The sequence below is a fragment of the Dermacentor albipictus genome, chromosome 3, assembly GCF_038994185.2.
Source record: "Dermacentor albipictus isolate Rhodes 1998 colony chromosome 3, USDA_Dalb.pri_finalv2, whole genome shotgun sequence".
In the NCBI taxonomy this organism is placed as follows: Eukaryota; Metazoa; Arthropoda; class Arachnida; order Ixodida; family Ixodidae; genus Dermacentor; species Dermacentor albipictus.
In genome coordinates this window covers 155,527,980-155,543,217 of record NC_091823.1, presented here as the reverse complement: position 1 = coordinate 155,543,217, position 15,238 = coordinate 155,527,980, and the positions used below count along the sequence as shown (strand labels likewise).

At 47.2% G+C, this 15,238-nt stretch overlaps 1 protein-coding gene across 2 annotated transcripts in view; it reads left to right on the top strand.

Moving 5' to 3' along the window:
* Positions 1-15,238, top strand: part of LOC135920595 (mucin-3B-like) — a 213,580-nt gene that overhangs the window by 154,544 nt on the left and 43,798 nt on the right. For both annotated transcript variants that reach the window (XM_070536202.1, XM_070536201.1), the window contains exon 6: positions 12,830-12,941. In XM_070536202.1, coding sequence (XP_070392303.1) covers positions 12,830-12,941 — 112 coding nt within the window. The remainder of the gene's footprint in view (positions 1-12,829; positions 12,942-15,238) is intronic.

Genomic DNA, 15,238 nt, shown 5'->3' with positions numbered 1-15,238 from the left:
AGTTTCAGAATTTTCCCCGTTTGTATATATGGTGACGCTGCGCGTTAAGACCTAATAAAAAAAAGCTAGGGGGTGTGCGAAGAGTAATTTCCAGATACAGTCGAATGAGTATTGAATAGGGCTTGGAGGAAATCAAATGCAATGAAATATCGAATACATCTATAACAGTTTTCGAATAATCAGCATCAATTTTTTTTTACTTTTACTTTGAAGCAGACTTTAGATTCAAGTATATTCCCAACGTTAACAGTTTCTGCAAATGCATTGTACGTTATGAAACGTTGTTTATTAAAATAAGAAATGGAGAACTAGGAACAGATGAATAGTATATTCATTTAGTGTTCACTCATTATTGATTGTGCTTGATACCTGTTTATCCAGATAAAACTGGCTTCCTGTGCTAATTAGTGTGTTTTTCTACGTAATGCCTCATGTTTTATAGCAGGTATCAGAGCGAGGAGGAGTACATTTATCGGTATTTCGGTCCAATTTTGTTTTAAGATGCGCCCACTCAGCGATTTGTAACAGTCGAAAACTAATGAAAAATATTCGCTGTTATAGATATTGACTATTCGTCCGAAGACCTTATCGACTAGAACCATATTATATTCTTTATTAAAAAATTGGAACACCCGCCCAACCCGGCGAAATTCTCTAAGTCTGGAAATTCCGCTGCGTGTGAAGGTGTTGGAGTATGAATGTGAACGTAATTAGCCAGCGGCACGGAACATCATGGGCCACCGCTAAATATATATATTTAGCCACTCGGAAAAGCATGAGAGCTGATCAGTTTTTGGCATTTAAATGATCGTTATTTCAAGGTAGCAAAATTTACCTGCCCGCATAATAAGCACTGGGAAACACAGAGAAGGGACAGCCCACCATTAGAACCTTACCATGGTGACATCCCAGAGCTCCTCACTCCATCGCAAACAGTGTATCTGTGATCAAACAACAAAACCAAATTGTGGGACTTTATGTCTCCCAAGCGCACAAGTCATAAAGGTCGCCGCAGGGGAGCGCGCCCGATTACCTTTCATCAGGTTCTTCGACATACTTCTAAGCATGCAGTTTTTTTGCTGAATAGCCATTCACATTTCAGAGACAAGGCATTGCAGAGAACGATGTTGATTTAGCATATGTAGAAGCGCGTTTTCTAGACGCCTGGTCAACATGGGTCAAATACAAAACATCCAAATGAACAGGCCTTCGTGCTGCGCTGAATGGCCTGACAGCGGAGTGAAGACGCTGTTATGCTTCTTTGTTGCCGGCACGAGCATTGCTTGCCTTTATGGCTCAGCGGGGGGGGGGGGGGGGGGGGCGAATTCTTGCCGTACACTGCACGGCGGGCCTGAGGTGCACCTAGATTACACACCGAGCTAGAACTGCTAAACCACGACCACAGTTGGCTCGATCCAGCGTACCCATGATATAACCGAAACTTCACGCAGGATAATGTGACTCGCATAACAGTGAGAACAGCGTTCTTTCTTAATTTAAGACGCTGTCGAATTCTGACAAGCAGGGATTTTCAGAAAACCAGACAGGCGTCAAAGGGGTGAATTCGACAATGTAGCAAGATTTGACAGCGTTGAAGATAACATCGCTACACTAAGCGAGAACGTCAACGGGCCTGAAAGGGCTCTATGTTTTGCCATTTATAACCACGATACCAAAGAAAGGGCAAGGAAAATTTGTTTTTCTTTTAGATATGAAATGTAGAAATAATAAATTACAACAGGTTCACGAGAAACATGAAGTAAACATTAATGTGAATATTCCACTACCGTTACATGTACACACTTCACAATTGTGTGCGTGTTACGAAAGGAGTCAAATTAGCGATATTAAAGCGCAGCCTTTAGTCGCCCGTTCCTGCGGCGAGCGTCGGCTTCGGCGTCCTCCCTAGTAACGGAGCGAACGACCACAGCGAAAAATGCGAGCAAACGCGGAGCGCTGCGGTGGATGAAAAAAGTGGCGAGAACGAAGAGAACGCGAGGAGGAAAGCGGAAGAGGAGGGTATGACGAAAGCGTGAGAAGAAAAGCGTTGTATGGCGCATGTTGGGGCTTTTTTGGGACGACAGCTACGAGATGGCCCCTGAGTAGCGTGCGTTATCTGTATGAAAGCAAAGCGCTGCATGAGCACAGGTTGTCTGTGGTGGCTGCTGTGAATCACGCCCACGCGTCACCCACGCACTTCCTTTCGCGATCTCTCAATTAGCGAGGTCGTCGCGCCACACTTAGCACCGTATGCAGTCTGCCGCACGAGGCAGATTGTCTGCGCCAGCCAACATATCACGAAATTAACGCATGTGTACAGTGGCGCTCAAATTTCGTATTATGGAGTTTCACAATCGTCGGTGCAAATGTGTCCCCGGCATGCTTTGCCATAGGAGGTATCCTGGGCGGCTTACTGATTTCGTATCCGAATGGCCAACAGCACTATACACGATAACTGTAGCTGCGAGGAAAAAATCGCCCACTTTCTGTTCGAGGATCCCCGCTTCAGTGCGCCCACGAAAGGACTTCCAAGAGTGTTAGATTGTCTTGAAAAACACCTTTTGTCGGAGGGAAGGGCCCACGGACACTGGCTGAGACCGTTCTCCGCGCAGAAGGCTTTGAAAGTGTTGTTGCGCTTTTTGGGGAGAACTGGTCTTATTGGTCATAGAGAACACATTTAAAGAATGTCGTGCCATAGAGAACACATTTAAAGAATGTCGTGCCATCCTTTCCTATCTCTCTTTATTCCTTTTCTTTGCTCTTCTATTTAGTTTTTTTGTATCATCTCTTCCCTACTATCTTTCTTTCCCGGTGCCCCCCTACCCCAGTACGGCCAGGCTGTCTGAGGACTGGCTAACATTCCTGTCTTTCGTCTATTCCTGTTTCCTCCTCGTCCTCCTCCTCCTCCTACGCGCATCGCGTCCGCATTGGGGACACTGCGCGATGGACAGGAGTGCGCGCGCCACCGACAATTTTTGGGGAAGAGAGGAAAAGTGTGGCGACGGCACAGGAGCAATCGAGACGAGTAGGGCAAAGGCGGAAATAGTGTGGTGACCAAGCTGCAGCAAGGGAGACGGGTAGGGGGAGATGGGGAAAGTGTCTGGCAACCGCGCTCCAGTAATGGAGACAGGTTTGGGGAGATGGGGAAAGAGTGTGGCGACGGCGCCTGTGCACGTGACCTGCGCTTTTATGGTGATAACGTCACGTGCGTCACAGTTGCCGGCGCAGCTACAGCAGCAGTCTTTGCAGATGCATGGGAGGTGGGGTGACCGCGGCGGCACTTGTGTCGGTATGTTGGAGTTCCTTATAAAATTTTTTTGATTTAATTCATAACGTGTGCAGCCCATGTATGTAACCATGTATGAAGCCTAAACAGCTTTCCTGGTAATCGGTTCCCATATGAATGTTGCGACCCCACAATTATTTTTTTTGTTCGTATGCGCGCTTTGGAATTGATCATCCATCTTCGCTAATGAAATGTTCAGATTACGATTGCTGAAATTCGTTCTTTCGAGTTTTTGTGAATACAGTCCCCATTTATTCGAACTCATAAAGATCGCAACTTAAGAATTGAACATGTCAACGTGCAAGCATTGTTCTCGCTGTGTTCATATATGCGAACTGACTTTGAACAGTGGCCGAGTCAGCTCGAAAAATGCGAAGTACAACAAGTGAGCGCATCCGTGTTCTCGTAATTAAGGAAAAAATGAAGACAGTTCAAGGGGACCTTGACATTCAAAACAAATTTTCTGAAAATAAGATTTAAGGATGCGACTATGCTTTTTTCCGTAGTTGTCAGTTCAGTGTGATGACATTAGACACGCATTATGTATCTTATTCTGTTCGCCTATTTTATATTTATGTTTATTTATACAAAATACCCCTAAATGCCCTCACGGCTGAGGGTATTATATGGGGAGGGGGGCTACGGGCAATAGATAAAGAATAGAATACGGCACAAATTCACTGAAAAAAATTTAGCGCAAATCTTGTGACATTAGGATATATGTACCGAATACTGTTAATTCCGAGAAGCACAACAAGAAACAAAAGAAGCAATAACATGAACACGGCAATAGTCAATAAATGTACAAATTATACATCTTCCAAACAACAGGATAAATGAATGAAACAACACTGTCTACATTATTAGAAATACAAAGTAATCAACCAGTACAAACATGAGATAATAATATACGCATCATGTTAAGCAGCAGGAAGGGAGACGGCAGATTGCAAAACTTGTCGGGATCAATGGCAGTAGCAACACGCGGAGGCAGAGCATTCCAGTCAGTTACGCGCCTGGTATGAAAGAATATGCGTAGTTAAATGTACGACATGAGAAGTGCTGAACGTTAAACGGATGGGCGCGTCGGTCAAATATCGAAGGCAAACGAAAAATGTGATTGTGAAGTGTTGAGTGATCATACAGCTTTTGAAAAAGTGACAAACGCGCTGCTTCTCGGTGGTGACATTGTTCTTGCAGCTCTGCGTGTTTCTTAAATGCTGTGATGCAGTTATGACGCGAGTAATCAGAGTAAATGAAACAAAGCGCAAATTTTTGCAATGATGCAATTTTATTTATTATATATGCTTGATGAGGGCCTCAAAATAGCCGAAGCATAATCAATTTTAGGTTCAATTAGTGTACAGAACGCCCGTAATCACAGGTCACATGGAGCATGCTTCAAATTATGTTTTAGGAGATCTAGAGGGGCGGGGGGTTATTTCTTATGAGTCCAGCTAGCGGAATGTCTTTTCCGGCTGCTGCTGATGGGATGCAGCTGTACGAGCGAGGAGGACACAAGTGGGCTCCTACAGAATACCCCCTAATGTCCGATTAGCGCATGCAAGAAATAGGTCAAGATGGTGGTTCCATGTTAGCTCTGAATGAACCTGAACACCGAGGTACTTATGTGTAGTTACCAATGCGGCTGTAGTATTATTTCAGGTATGCGCCGCTTCGGTTCGAGACTCACTGTTATTAAGAGGCATAAATTCTGTTTTCGAAAGGTCATGTTGCATGAACCAGGCAGAGCACCACGCCCTTACTGAATCGAAGTAAGATTGTAAGGCTAAGCGGTGATGGTGAGAATGAAGTTTGCGGTAAATTACACAATCGTCAGTGCAAAGTCTTATTTGCGAAGAGATGCAGTCAAGTAAATCGCTCATAAATATTGTTACGGTGAGTTGCGAAGAAATGGTTTAATTTTTTAGAGGTGAACGATGGTCGTAGCGTCATCGCAGCCTCTCAAACTCCTCGTTCTCTTCGTCTTCTCTTTCTTCTCTTCTTTTCCGTGCCTTTCGTATCTGTTACATTTCCCCGCAAGCAGACGAAGCCCGTGGGGCAAGTCAGGATGGACAAGCAGGGTGGAAAGGCTTCAGGCGAGCAATATGAGTGAGCTGAGTTCTGCTTGATCACCGACCATTGCACAGTAGGCGAGCTATGACGTAAGTGAGTTCGCTCAGGCGATCCACAACTACAAATGGGCCTGAATATTGTGACAAGAACTTTTGGCACAATCCATGCTTGCGTTGCGGTGTCCAAAGAAGGGCTAAGTCACCTTTTCGCAGCGATACTTGTACGTGACGGTCGTCGTATCGCTCTTTCGAACGATTTTGTGAGGACAGAGTACGAAGACGAGCTAACGGACGCGCTTCTTCGGCGAGACACAAAGTCTTCGATACAGAATCATCACTGTGCAGAACGAGGGGTAAGAAAGTGTCCAGAGGGCTTCGCGGTAACCTTGAATACAGGAGATAAAATGGGCTATAGTTCGTGGTTTTGTGCTTCACCGTGTTGTATGCACAAGTGATGAAGGGCAGCACGTCGTCCCAGTTCTTATGATTGGAGGAGACGCACATGGCAAGCATGTTAGTCAGCGTTCTGTTTGTTCGTTCAACGAGGCCATTGGTCTGCGGATGATACGGCGTGGGATGACGGAACTGTGAAGTGCACAAACGAAGTAACTGTTCAATGGCATCAGCCGTGAACTGGCGACCACGGTCGCTGATGATGACACCTGGTGGGCCATGACGAAGGACCACGGCACGGAGCAGGAAGACCGCCACGCAAGCACCGGTGGATGACGGTATGGCTGCAGTTTCTGGGTACCGTGTAAGATGGTCTACGCAGATAATTACCCAGTGGTTCTTGCTGTTAGATAACGGGAATGGACCCAAAAGGTCAATGCCTGCTTGCTCGAACGGCGTACTGGGCGGTGTCAATGGCCGAAGGGGACCCGGGGCTGGGGTGGTCGGTCGCTTGTGACGTTGGCACGTTTCACAACTAGCGACATAGCGCTTGGTTGTTTCGTACATATTGGGCCAGTAAAAGCGCTCCTGCGTGCGGTGCAGCGTTCGTACAAAGCCGAAATGGCCGGATGTCACATCGTCATGCATGGCGCGTAGAACGTCGGAGCAGAGACAACAAGCAGAAAACGCGCTCCACGCCCGGTGTAATTAGTTTTGTACAGCAATTTATCACGGACAGTAAAGCGACCGCTGCCTTCAGAAGTACGGACAGCGACAAAAAGCGGATCAATGGTAACATCATCCCGTTGTTCTCGCTGAAAGTCTGCCGCGTCAGGGAACGTAGGAGTAGCAGCAGCGAGACAGTCGTCAAAATTCTCAGCATCGCAGTCGGTAGTCGCAAGAGCAATCTGAGAGAGGCAGTCTGCGTCAGCGTGACGACGGCCACTCTTGTACTATACTACAAAGTCGTATTCCTGGAGGCGCAGCGCCCAACGTGCGAGGTGACCAGAGGGATCGCGCAAACCAACCAGCCAGCATAAAGAATGATGGTCGGTGATAATCTTGAATGGTCTACCGTAAAGATAACATCGAAGCTTTTGTACGGCGAAAACGGCTGCCAGGCATTCCTGTTCCGTAACCATATAATTGCGTTCAGATTTGCTCAGACAACGGCTGGCATATGCGACAACATGTTCTGCGCCACTGTGACGTTGTACAAGCACCGCTCCTATCCCGATTCCACTAGCATCAGTGTGAACTTCAGTCGGGCAAGATGGATTGAAGTGACGCAAGAGGGGCGCTGACGTTAGTATAAACTTCAGTTGAGAGATTGATGCGTCACACTCTGGTGTCCAATTGAAGGATGTACTTTGTCGCAAAATACTTGTCAACGGGTAAACGATGTCAGCAAACCGGGGGGCAAAAAGACGAAAATACGAACATAGGCCAATGAATCTCACGGATTCAATATTACGAGGATCGGGTCTGACGCCATCCTTGTCGACTAAGTGTCCCAGGACCAGTGTTTGACGTTCACCGAACCGACACTTTTTTGAGTTTAGGACCAGTCCAGCTTTCTCAAAGCAGTCGAGAACGAGGGTGAGGCGTTCGTTATGTTCTTCAAACGTGCGGCCAAAGATTACAATATCATCGAGGTAACACATGCATATCTCCCACTTTAGACCACGTAGTACTGTGTCCTTGAATCTTTCAAAGGTGGCAGGAGCATCGCAAAGGCCAAAAGGCATAACATTCAATTCGAATAGGCCATCTGGAGTCACGAAAGCGGTCTTTTCCTTGTCGGCAGGGTCCATAGGTATTTGCCAATACCCCGATCGCAAATCAAGCGTTGAGAAGTAAGAAGCAGCGTGTAAGCAATCAATGACGTCATCGATTCGCAGTAGTGGATAGACATCCTTCTTTGTCACTGCGTTTAGATGTCTGTAATCCACGCAGAATCTCCAGGAGCCATCTTTTTTTCGGACCAGGATTACTGGGGCTGCCCATGGACTAGATGACTCTTGAACGACACATTTGTTCATCATCTCCTTTCCTTGACTTGCTCGGCAATAAGTTTGCGCTCGGACGATGACACTCTGTAGGGCTTCTGGCGGATGGGGTGTGCTGAGGCGTTATCTATTCTGTGACGAGCGCGGGACGACGGTAATGAAGGGGTGCATCTCCATGCGTGAAGTCGAATGCAGCCTCATGCATGGCAAGCACTTGTACCACTGCTTGCCGTTCCGATGTACCGAGAGTATTGCTTATCATGCCAAGCATTAGCTCTTCAGAATGGCGATTATCGCAAGGAGAGCAAGCTGTAGAGATGTCAATAGTTAGTGCCGCTATTGAGCTACATGCGCCTTCATCGAAAAGAGCGATTATCATGCCGCGAGGAAGGACAACCGGCGTGCCGGAACAGTTCAGTGCCCACAATGTGGCGACTCCTTTCGTCATGCACACGACAGAGCCAGGCACAAGTATATTTTTTTTAGCACAGTTTATGCGGAGAGGCCTAACTACAAGGTCAACACAATCAGCATCAACAGTAGTGGTAGAAACACGATCGGGCGTGAGGCACCATGATGGTGCAATCACTTCATCAAGAACACTGAGTGTGTCTGTGTCCCCATCTTTGCCACCCAATCTTTGTTCGGAATGTGCTGATATAAATAACTTGTTCAATGAGATTTCGCCACAAGCACAGTCCACGGAAGCGCCGCACTGCTCAAGAAAATCGATACCAAGAATAACGTCGTGCGAACAACGAGAAAGAACAAGGGATTCCGACACAAACACTTTCCCAGCCAACAAAACACTCACAGCACAAACACCAAGGGGATGAAGCCACTCGCCACCTACTCCACGAAAGGTAATACCGTCGTTCCAAAAAAAACATATCTTTGTGGCCTAGCCGGTTTTCGAAAGCGAGGCTCATCACAGAAACAGTCGCCCCAGTATCGACTAACGCCATGGTCGGTATTCCGTCAATCGACACATTCGCGTTGTTTTTGAACATCATAACAGGCAGAGGTATTTCTTGCAAAGACCTTCGAACGACCACACCTCCACTGGCCGCGGATGCTAGTTTCCCGGCGACGGTGAGGAAGAAAGGCGCCGAGGAGACGGAGAGCGACGGGGATGGTTATTTGGTGGCGTCAAACTCCTCTCAGATGCTGGCGAATTGCTGCGCCTGGTCTCGTGTGAGAAGTGGTTCATTGGGAGCAAATCGGTCGTCCGCAAGTCATATGAAGTACGGGTTCTGGGTGGCGAGAACATCGGTGGTGTCCTGCGTGATTGACGGCCTTGGCGACAATACCGAGCTATATGGCCTGTGGAACCGCAGTTGTAGCACACGGGAGGGTCGCGGTTCACAGCGTCTTCCTCGAAACGAATGGTAGGCGGCTGCGGTCGGCGAGGGAGTTCATGGTCATTTGGATAACGTGGCTCTGCTGCTTGCTGAAATCCGTTATATCGTGCATAAGCCGCGTCGTGGTAGTAGGGTCGGTGCTGTTCTTGTCGCAGCCTGACAGAAGTCACAGGGCCTCGGGGGTGAAAACGCGGCTGCTCTCGTTGTGGCCGAGCGTCATATGTAGGGCCTCTGTCGTAGAGACATGGCTGCTGTCGGGGCGTGAGTTCATAATCCTCAGTGCCTCTCGCCGCAGGATACGGGGAGAAGGATGCCACGTTTGGCTCGAAATTTGGTGATAGGCGGAACCTATGAGTGCCTGGATGTGTCACTTGCGCGTGCAGGCTTAGCTCTTCCCGAACTATTTGTCGGATCATTGATGCCAGATGCAGGGGCTGGTTGGTGTCCACGCTTGCAATTGTCGTCACATTGGCTAGCCTGCCAAACTTCAGCGTGATGTGCCTTGTCTTCAGTTGCTCGAAAGTACGACAATGCCGAATGATGTCTGCGACGGAAGCCAGGTAGTCTTTTGTGATGAGGAAGTTATAAACATCCTCGGCAATCTCTTTTAGGATGTGCCCGACTTCGGCTTCCTCGGACATTCCTGAGTCCGCCATTACACACAGTTTTATTACTGCTTCCATGTTAGTTGTGCAGGTTTCGCCTGGCACTTGCGCACGTTGCAGTAGCGTCTGTTCTGCCCTTTTCTTTTTTGTCGCGCAGTCGCCGAACCGTTCTTTGATTTCCGATACAAACCTTCCCCATGTTGTGAACGTTTCCTCGTGATTGTCGAACCACAACAACACAGTATCCGTTAGAAAGAACACGACGTTCGAAAGCTGAAAAGCGTTGTTCCACTTGTTAGCGGCACTCACCCTGTTATAATGGATCAGCCATTCCTCGACGTCTTCGTCCGATCTTCCGGCGAATGGACGCGCATCTCTCAGTTGTAGAACGGAACTGGTCGGCGCAGCAGTTGGAATGGGCCGTTGTTCTTCTGCGTCGTGGGACATATTCAACTCCGGTGGATTCGGTGGGAGCCTAGCAAAGCGGCGGCTACGTCGAAGAATTTGTGATTCAGCCTCCATCTTCGGGTGTCGATTGCCCAGCACCTTCCACCACAACTGTTACGATGAGTTGCGAAGAAATGGTTTTAATTACAGGAGATCCATGATGGTTGCAGCGTGATCGCAGCGTAGCCCGGCCTCTAAAACTCCTTGTTCTCTTCATCTTCTCTTTCTTCTCTTCTTGCCCGTGCCTTTCGTATCTGTTACAGTATCAAAAAAGCAAAGGGCCAAGCCCGCTCCTTATTTGGAGCGTGCTTAACACTCATGAAATCAAGTTAACGGTATTGCAGCGTGTCGCGTGTATCTGTTCGAGACTTGGTCAAGTTGGGGTCAAGTTGGGCAGTCTTAAATGATCATTCATGGTTCGGAGATCTGTCGGTAAAAGTTTGTCATTTGGCCCGCCGAATTTGATACAGCACGAAACGAGAGTTGTTCGCGTCATTCGATGCTTCAGGGACGAAAAACATTCGGCTATGAGGCCTGTTGAGGCATCTGGTGTGTTGTCACGTGCTGGAACTGTAAGCCAAGATCAATCGATCAAAATCAGCTCTAAAGATAACAGCGGTGCAAGAACGAAGGTCACGTTCGCGTGAAGGGACTAAACGAGGCAGTTAGCATCACGTGGCCAATCCTTCCGACGTTGCTTGTGCGGCCAGTTTCGCAATTGCAGTAGAAAGACAGGAACTTTTCACACAGAAAATAGATGGCGCTCTAAACTATGGAAAATGCTTCTTCCTCTCACCATGCCCTCCTTCAATGATGCGTGATCATTGAGTTTAGCAGTAGCAGTCAAAGAGATCAGTAAAAAATTTCAGTTAAATATCGAACAGATTGCTAGGGTGCTCATGTCTGCATCGCTGAAGAGACGAACAGTTGAGAAAGCATTCTAGGATAGATCAAATGATAGCAAATTAAAAACACTGTCTCTTTAAAGAAATTAAAGTATGAGGTTTTACGTGCCAAAAGCACTTTCTGATTTTGAGGCACGCCGCAGTGGAGGACTCCGGAAATTTCGACCACCTGGGGTTCTTTAACGTGCATCTAAATCTAAGTACACGGGTGTTTTCGCATTTCGCCCCCATTGAAATGCGGCCGCCGTGGCCGGGATTCAATCACGCGACCTCGTGCTCAGCAGCCCAACACCATAGCCACTGAGCAACCACGGCGGGTGCTCCTTAAAAAAATCAAAGCACCGAGGGTATATGAGTAGAGTTCAGGTAGGCTTCAATTGCTCATTCCTTTTGGTGTAACACCGCATATTGTTCGGCAGTTTTATCATTTAGATGGTTAATAGGCCTTGTTATACGTGATAACGGCTTAGCTGTACAGGCGTCATTCAAGAAGCGTGTGTGTGAGACTTGATCGCGTCAGCTTTACACAGATAATTTAAAATCAGGGCTTGCGCTTCCCAGAGATTTCTTCCTTGATGGTGGGATTGAACGAGGGCCATCGATCTATTTGCACCAAGGAAGCATGCGTATTTCTTCCTTGTCAAAGCAGACTAATGCTTAAAAATGGTCTATGCGTCAGGTTGCATAAAACAGTTTCAATAAAGAAGGAAGAACATGTGGGCGTGACATAAGACAGATGAAGGGAGCACACCCGCTAATTTCAACGTCATCACTACATTTCCCATTCCGTTGGTCCCATAGAAGCAAGAATATTATAAGAGTGAGAGCGTTTTTCGTTTTCAAATATTTTACCGCATTTTGTATTGGTTGAGGTCGTAACGCAAGTGATTGTAACGTCTCTTCAGCTGAGTACAATAAATGCGGGCCATAAATGCGGGCCTTGCTGCTGTAGTAATGGACACGCTCTCGTCACACCTACACAATTGCTCACCTTATAGAAATAATTGTCACCAACTGGTAACTTTCTCCAGACCGCAAACGAGACACCGCAACACGGCGCCTGCAAATGCTTCGCATATCATTGAATCCCACAGCTCATGTGGTTTCGATCACTTTTGTAGACTGGTAATTATAGATGGAACATCAAGGACAGGTGTCGGTAAGTTAATCATGCCAAATTTTAAATTATATTGCGTGGGATAACTAAGAGCCCATGCAAATATGCTGGATTTTTATAAGGCAAAGCTCAAGCGTTCATTCTTTACATTGTTCTCTAGTGTAACGAAAATTGTCGCTAAACGTCATATTAGATGTTGTTTGAGAACTGCATGCAGGCGTGTTAAACACTCGCGTTTCAAGGAATATTGATGCTTGAGTTTTGTAAATAATTGCACGTGTCAGTGATACCATGTTGGCAATTTATGAACCACTGCTTATTATTGCCATTTATCTTAGCAGCTCAAATTACGTTTGCCTATCAGAACGCGTTATGATTAGTGTATTTATTAGTTTCTTAACAAACTACTGCCAGACACAATTGAACAATGCTTCTTGCTAGTGCGTCAACCATGGCTGGAGACTAATAATTTTACAACTTGTCCTCATAAGTCTGTGGCATATGAGGACAAGTTTTCTCCCTTCGCAGTATCACAGTGCTTTCCCCAACCTATAGAAATAAGATTTCGCTTTGCAGCGCGCCTGCAGTTGTGAACTGCGAGTGGCAACACAATCGTGCTTATTGTGCGCAGGATGGCAAGTGTGATAATCATTCTGACTATTACGGAGGCCGGCAACAGCCAGCCGGAGCCGCCAGGCGCTTGGGACAGCAGCTGCCTGTTCTTCGATTCGCAAACCAGAATAGTGAGTTCATCCAACACCAGAACGTCATGTTTTCAATTCGGTGCTTTATTAATGCAGCTAACATTATTCGGGAAATTTGCCCACTCTGTAGTATGCGTAGTACATGTCACAGAGTTCGTGATGCAGAAGCGTTGACTTATGGGACATTTGGTGCATCATGTAATGTCATTGAGTAGAAGAGCCGGTAGAAAGCATGCGGACATGCCTCCCCCCCCCCCCCCCACACACACACACTCTGCCACTCGGTATGTGGTATAGGTTATGTGGCATAGGTTATGTATGTATATATGGAACAAAAAAATAAGATATCACCTCAATCTTGTTAATCAACCTTCTGCGCTTGTGGCCGTCTGTGAAAGGATTGATGGTGGGGTAATTCGCACCCTCCGAACCGGAGGGGATGGGGCGACAACAAACCCACCCCGCGTGCGTTTATTGAGGGTTCGACTGCTGACCGGCGATAAGGTCCACGCCTGATCGACCATGAACCAGAGGCATGAGACGGGAGGCGACGTCGTACAACACACACACTCAATTCAATAAAATGAAATCATGCGCGAGACATATTGGAAAGACATACAAATTACCAGCAGCGGGGCCTAGTTCGCGGAAGGCGTGCGGGTCACACAACATATGCCCTGACGCCGCTCGCGCGACACTAAGCCCACCACGTGGGAAATCTTGCACTCGCGAAATAACAAAAATCCGCGACACAAATACAAAATATACGCAACAATAAATGCGGCAAAGACTAAACTAACAGAACATACAAAAAATAACGCGCGATCGATAAACAAATGAAAGATTAAACGCGATTGGAAAAGAGAGTCCGGCAGAAAGTTCTGAGAGCGGCCTGGAACACGAGGCTTATCTGGGGCGTGCTGGCCGAGATCCCGATCTGAAGAGCGTCGGGCTGCTGGTACCTCGCTGCTGAAGATCCTGACGGACTTGCACCGTCTGTCGGTTGAACGGCGAAGACTTCGGCCTGGAGGTTTCAGCCTGCCGACCACATTTTCAGCTGTCTCCCGGTGCTCGACCAACCTGCTCCGTCTTCCAAGCCGCTCTGCCGCTCGCCGAGCCGCCTCGTCCCTCCGCCGCGCTCAAGAGACACACGTGACCAAACCGGTCTGGCGAGCTCAGGGACCAACAGTTCCTCAAGCGCGATTTGATCCATGTGGTAAACTAGGAGAAGTGTAGCAAAGATGCGACAATATGGTCCTTCCACGCAAATGTATAATATGGTGCCTGGGAAATGAAGAGCGAGAGCTATTGGGGACTATCATAACACAGCATGATTATAACCGAAAACACTCGAAGAAGTCACCGCAACAAGCTGCTAATGAAGCCTGCGCAAATTGCGATGTCAGCACTTCGGTGCCGGCACTTGCAGAGCTTGTAATCGCGCACGCGTTGCCTCGTGCTCGGCCACTGAAGCTGGTAGTGCATGGTTCCACGGTGGCCAAGTGTTCTCTTTGTGCGCAATTAGTTTGCAACCTTACCCTTAATAAATTTTTGATTGGAAGTGTGTGAATTGACATGCAATGGTCGGACGACTGCACCCCGTAACTCTACGGACAGTTAAGCTCGTTTGTTGTTGAAATAGACAGAATGATGCCGCCTATGGCGTCAATCGTTGTAAAGATATTCGACTAAGCTTTAGGACAGGCGAACTGAATACAGGCGAGCCAATGAATACGTTTGATTTAGCGGTTCCTGTGTTTACAGCATGAACCTTTCTTGTCTAACTATAGAGTAGCCCTAGTTGGCACTGTTCTAATTTTTCTTCAACAGCTGTCAACCTGTCATTTAAGTCTGTCATTTGCTTTTCCAGATTCATCTGAATTTCCTTTACTGTATAAAGTTCTCAGAGCACCTCTGCATGATTTTTGTCTATTTTAGCATTAAGTGTCTTCATCAAAGAAAGAAGTTTGTTAGAATTTTTTCTAGGGTCCTCCTTCGGAAGCCCGGGATTAATTTCGACATCACCCCCCAAAAGCAAAAGTTTCATGACATAAGCACAGTCACAAACAATGCTAAACATGGTGTTTGCGCATGGAAAGAGCAGAAGCTAGTATTGCTAGAGCGTTTACAGTGCAAAGGAGTGCCAGGACTGACCTGCATCGAGAAGCAAAGATAGATTTGGAACACCCGAATCGTAGCCGCTCTTTCCTGCTCACTGAAGACGAATGATGAGAGCCCGGTCTTTAAAGACAGTTGATCCGATGATGTCAGGGACGATGGCGATGCCGGATCCATAGGAAAAGAGGTGACGGTCCAAACGTTGTCCTTCGGTGTAG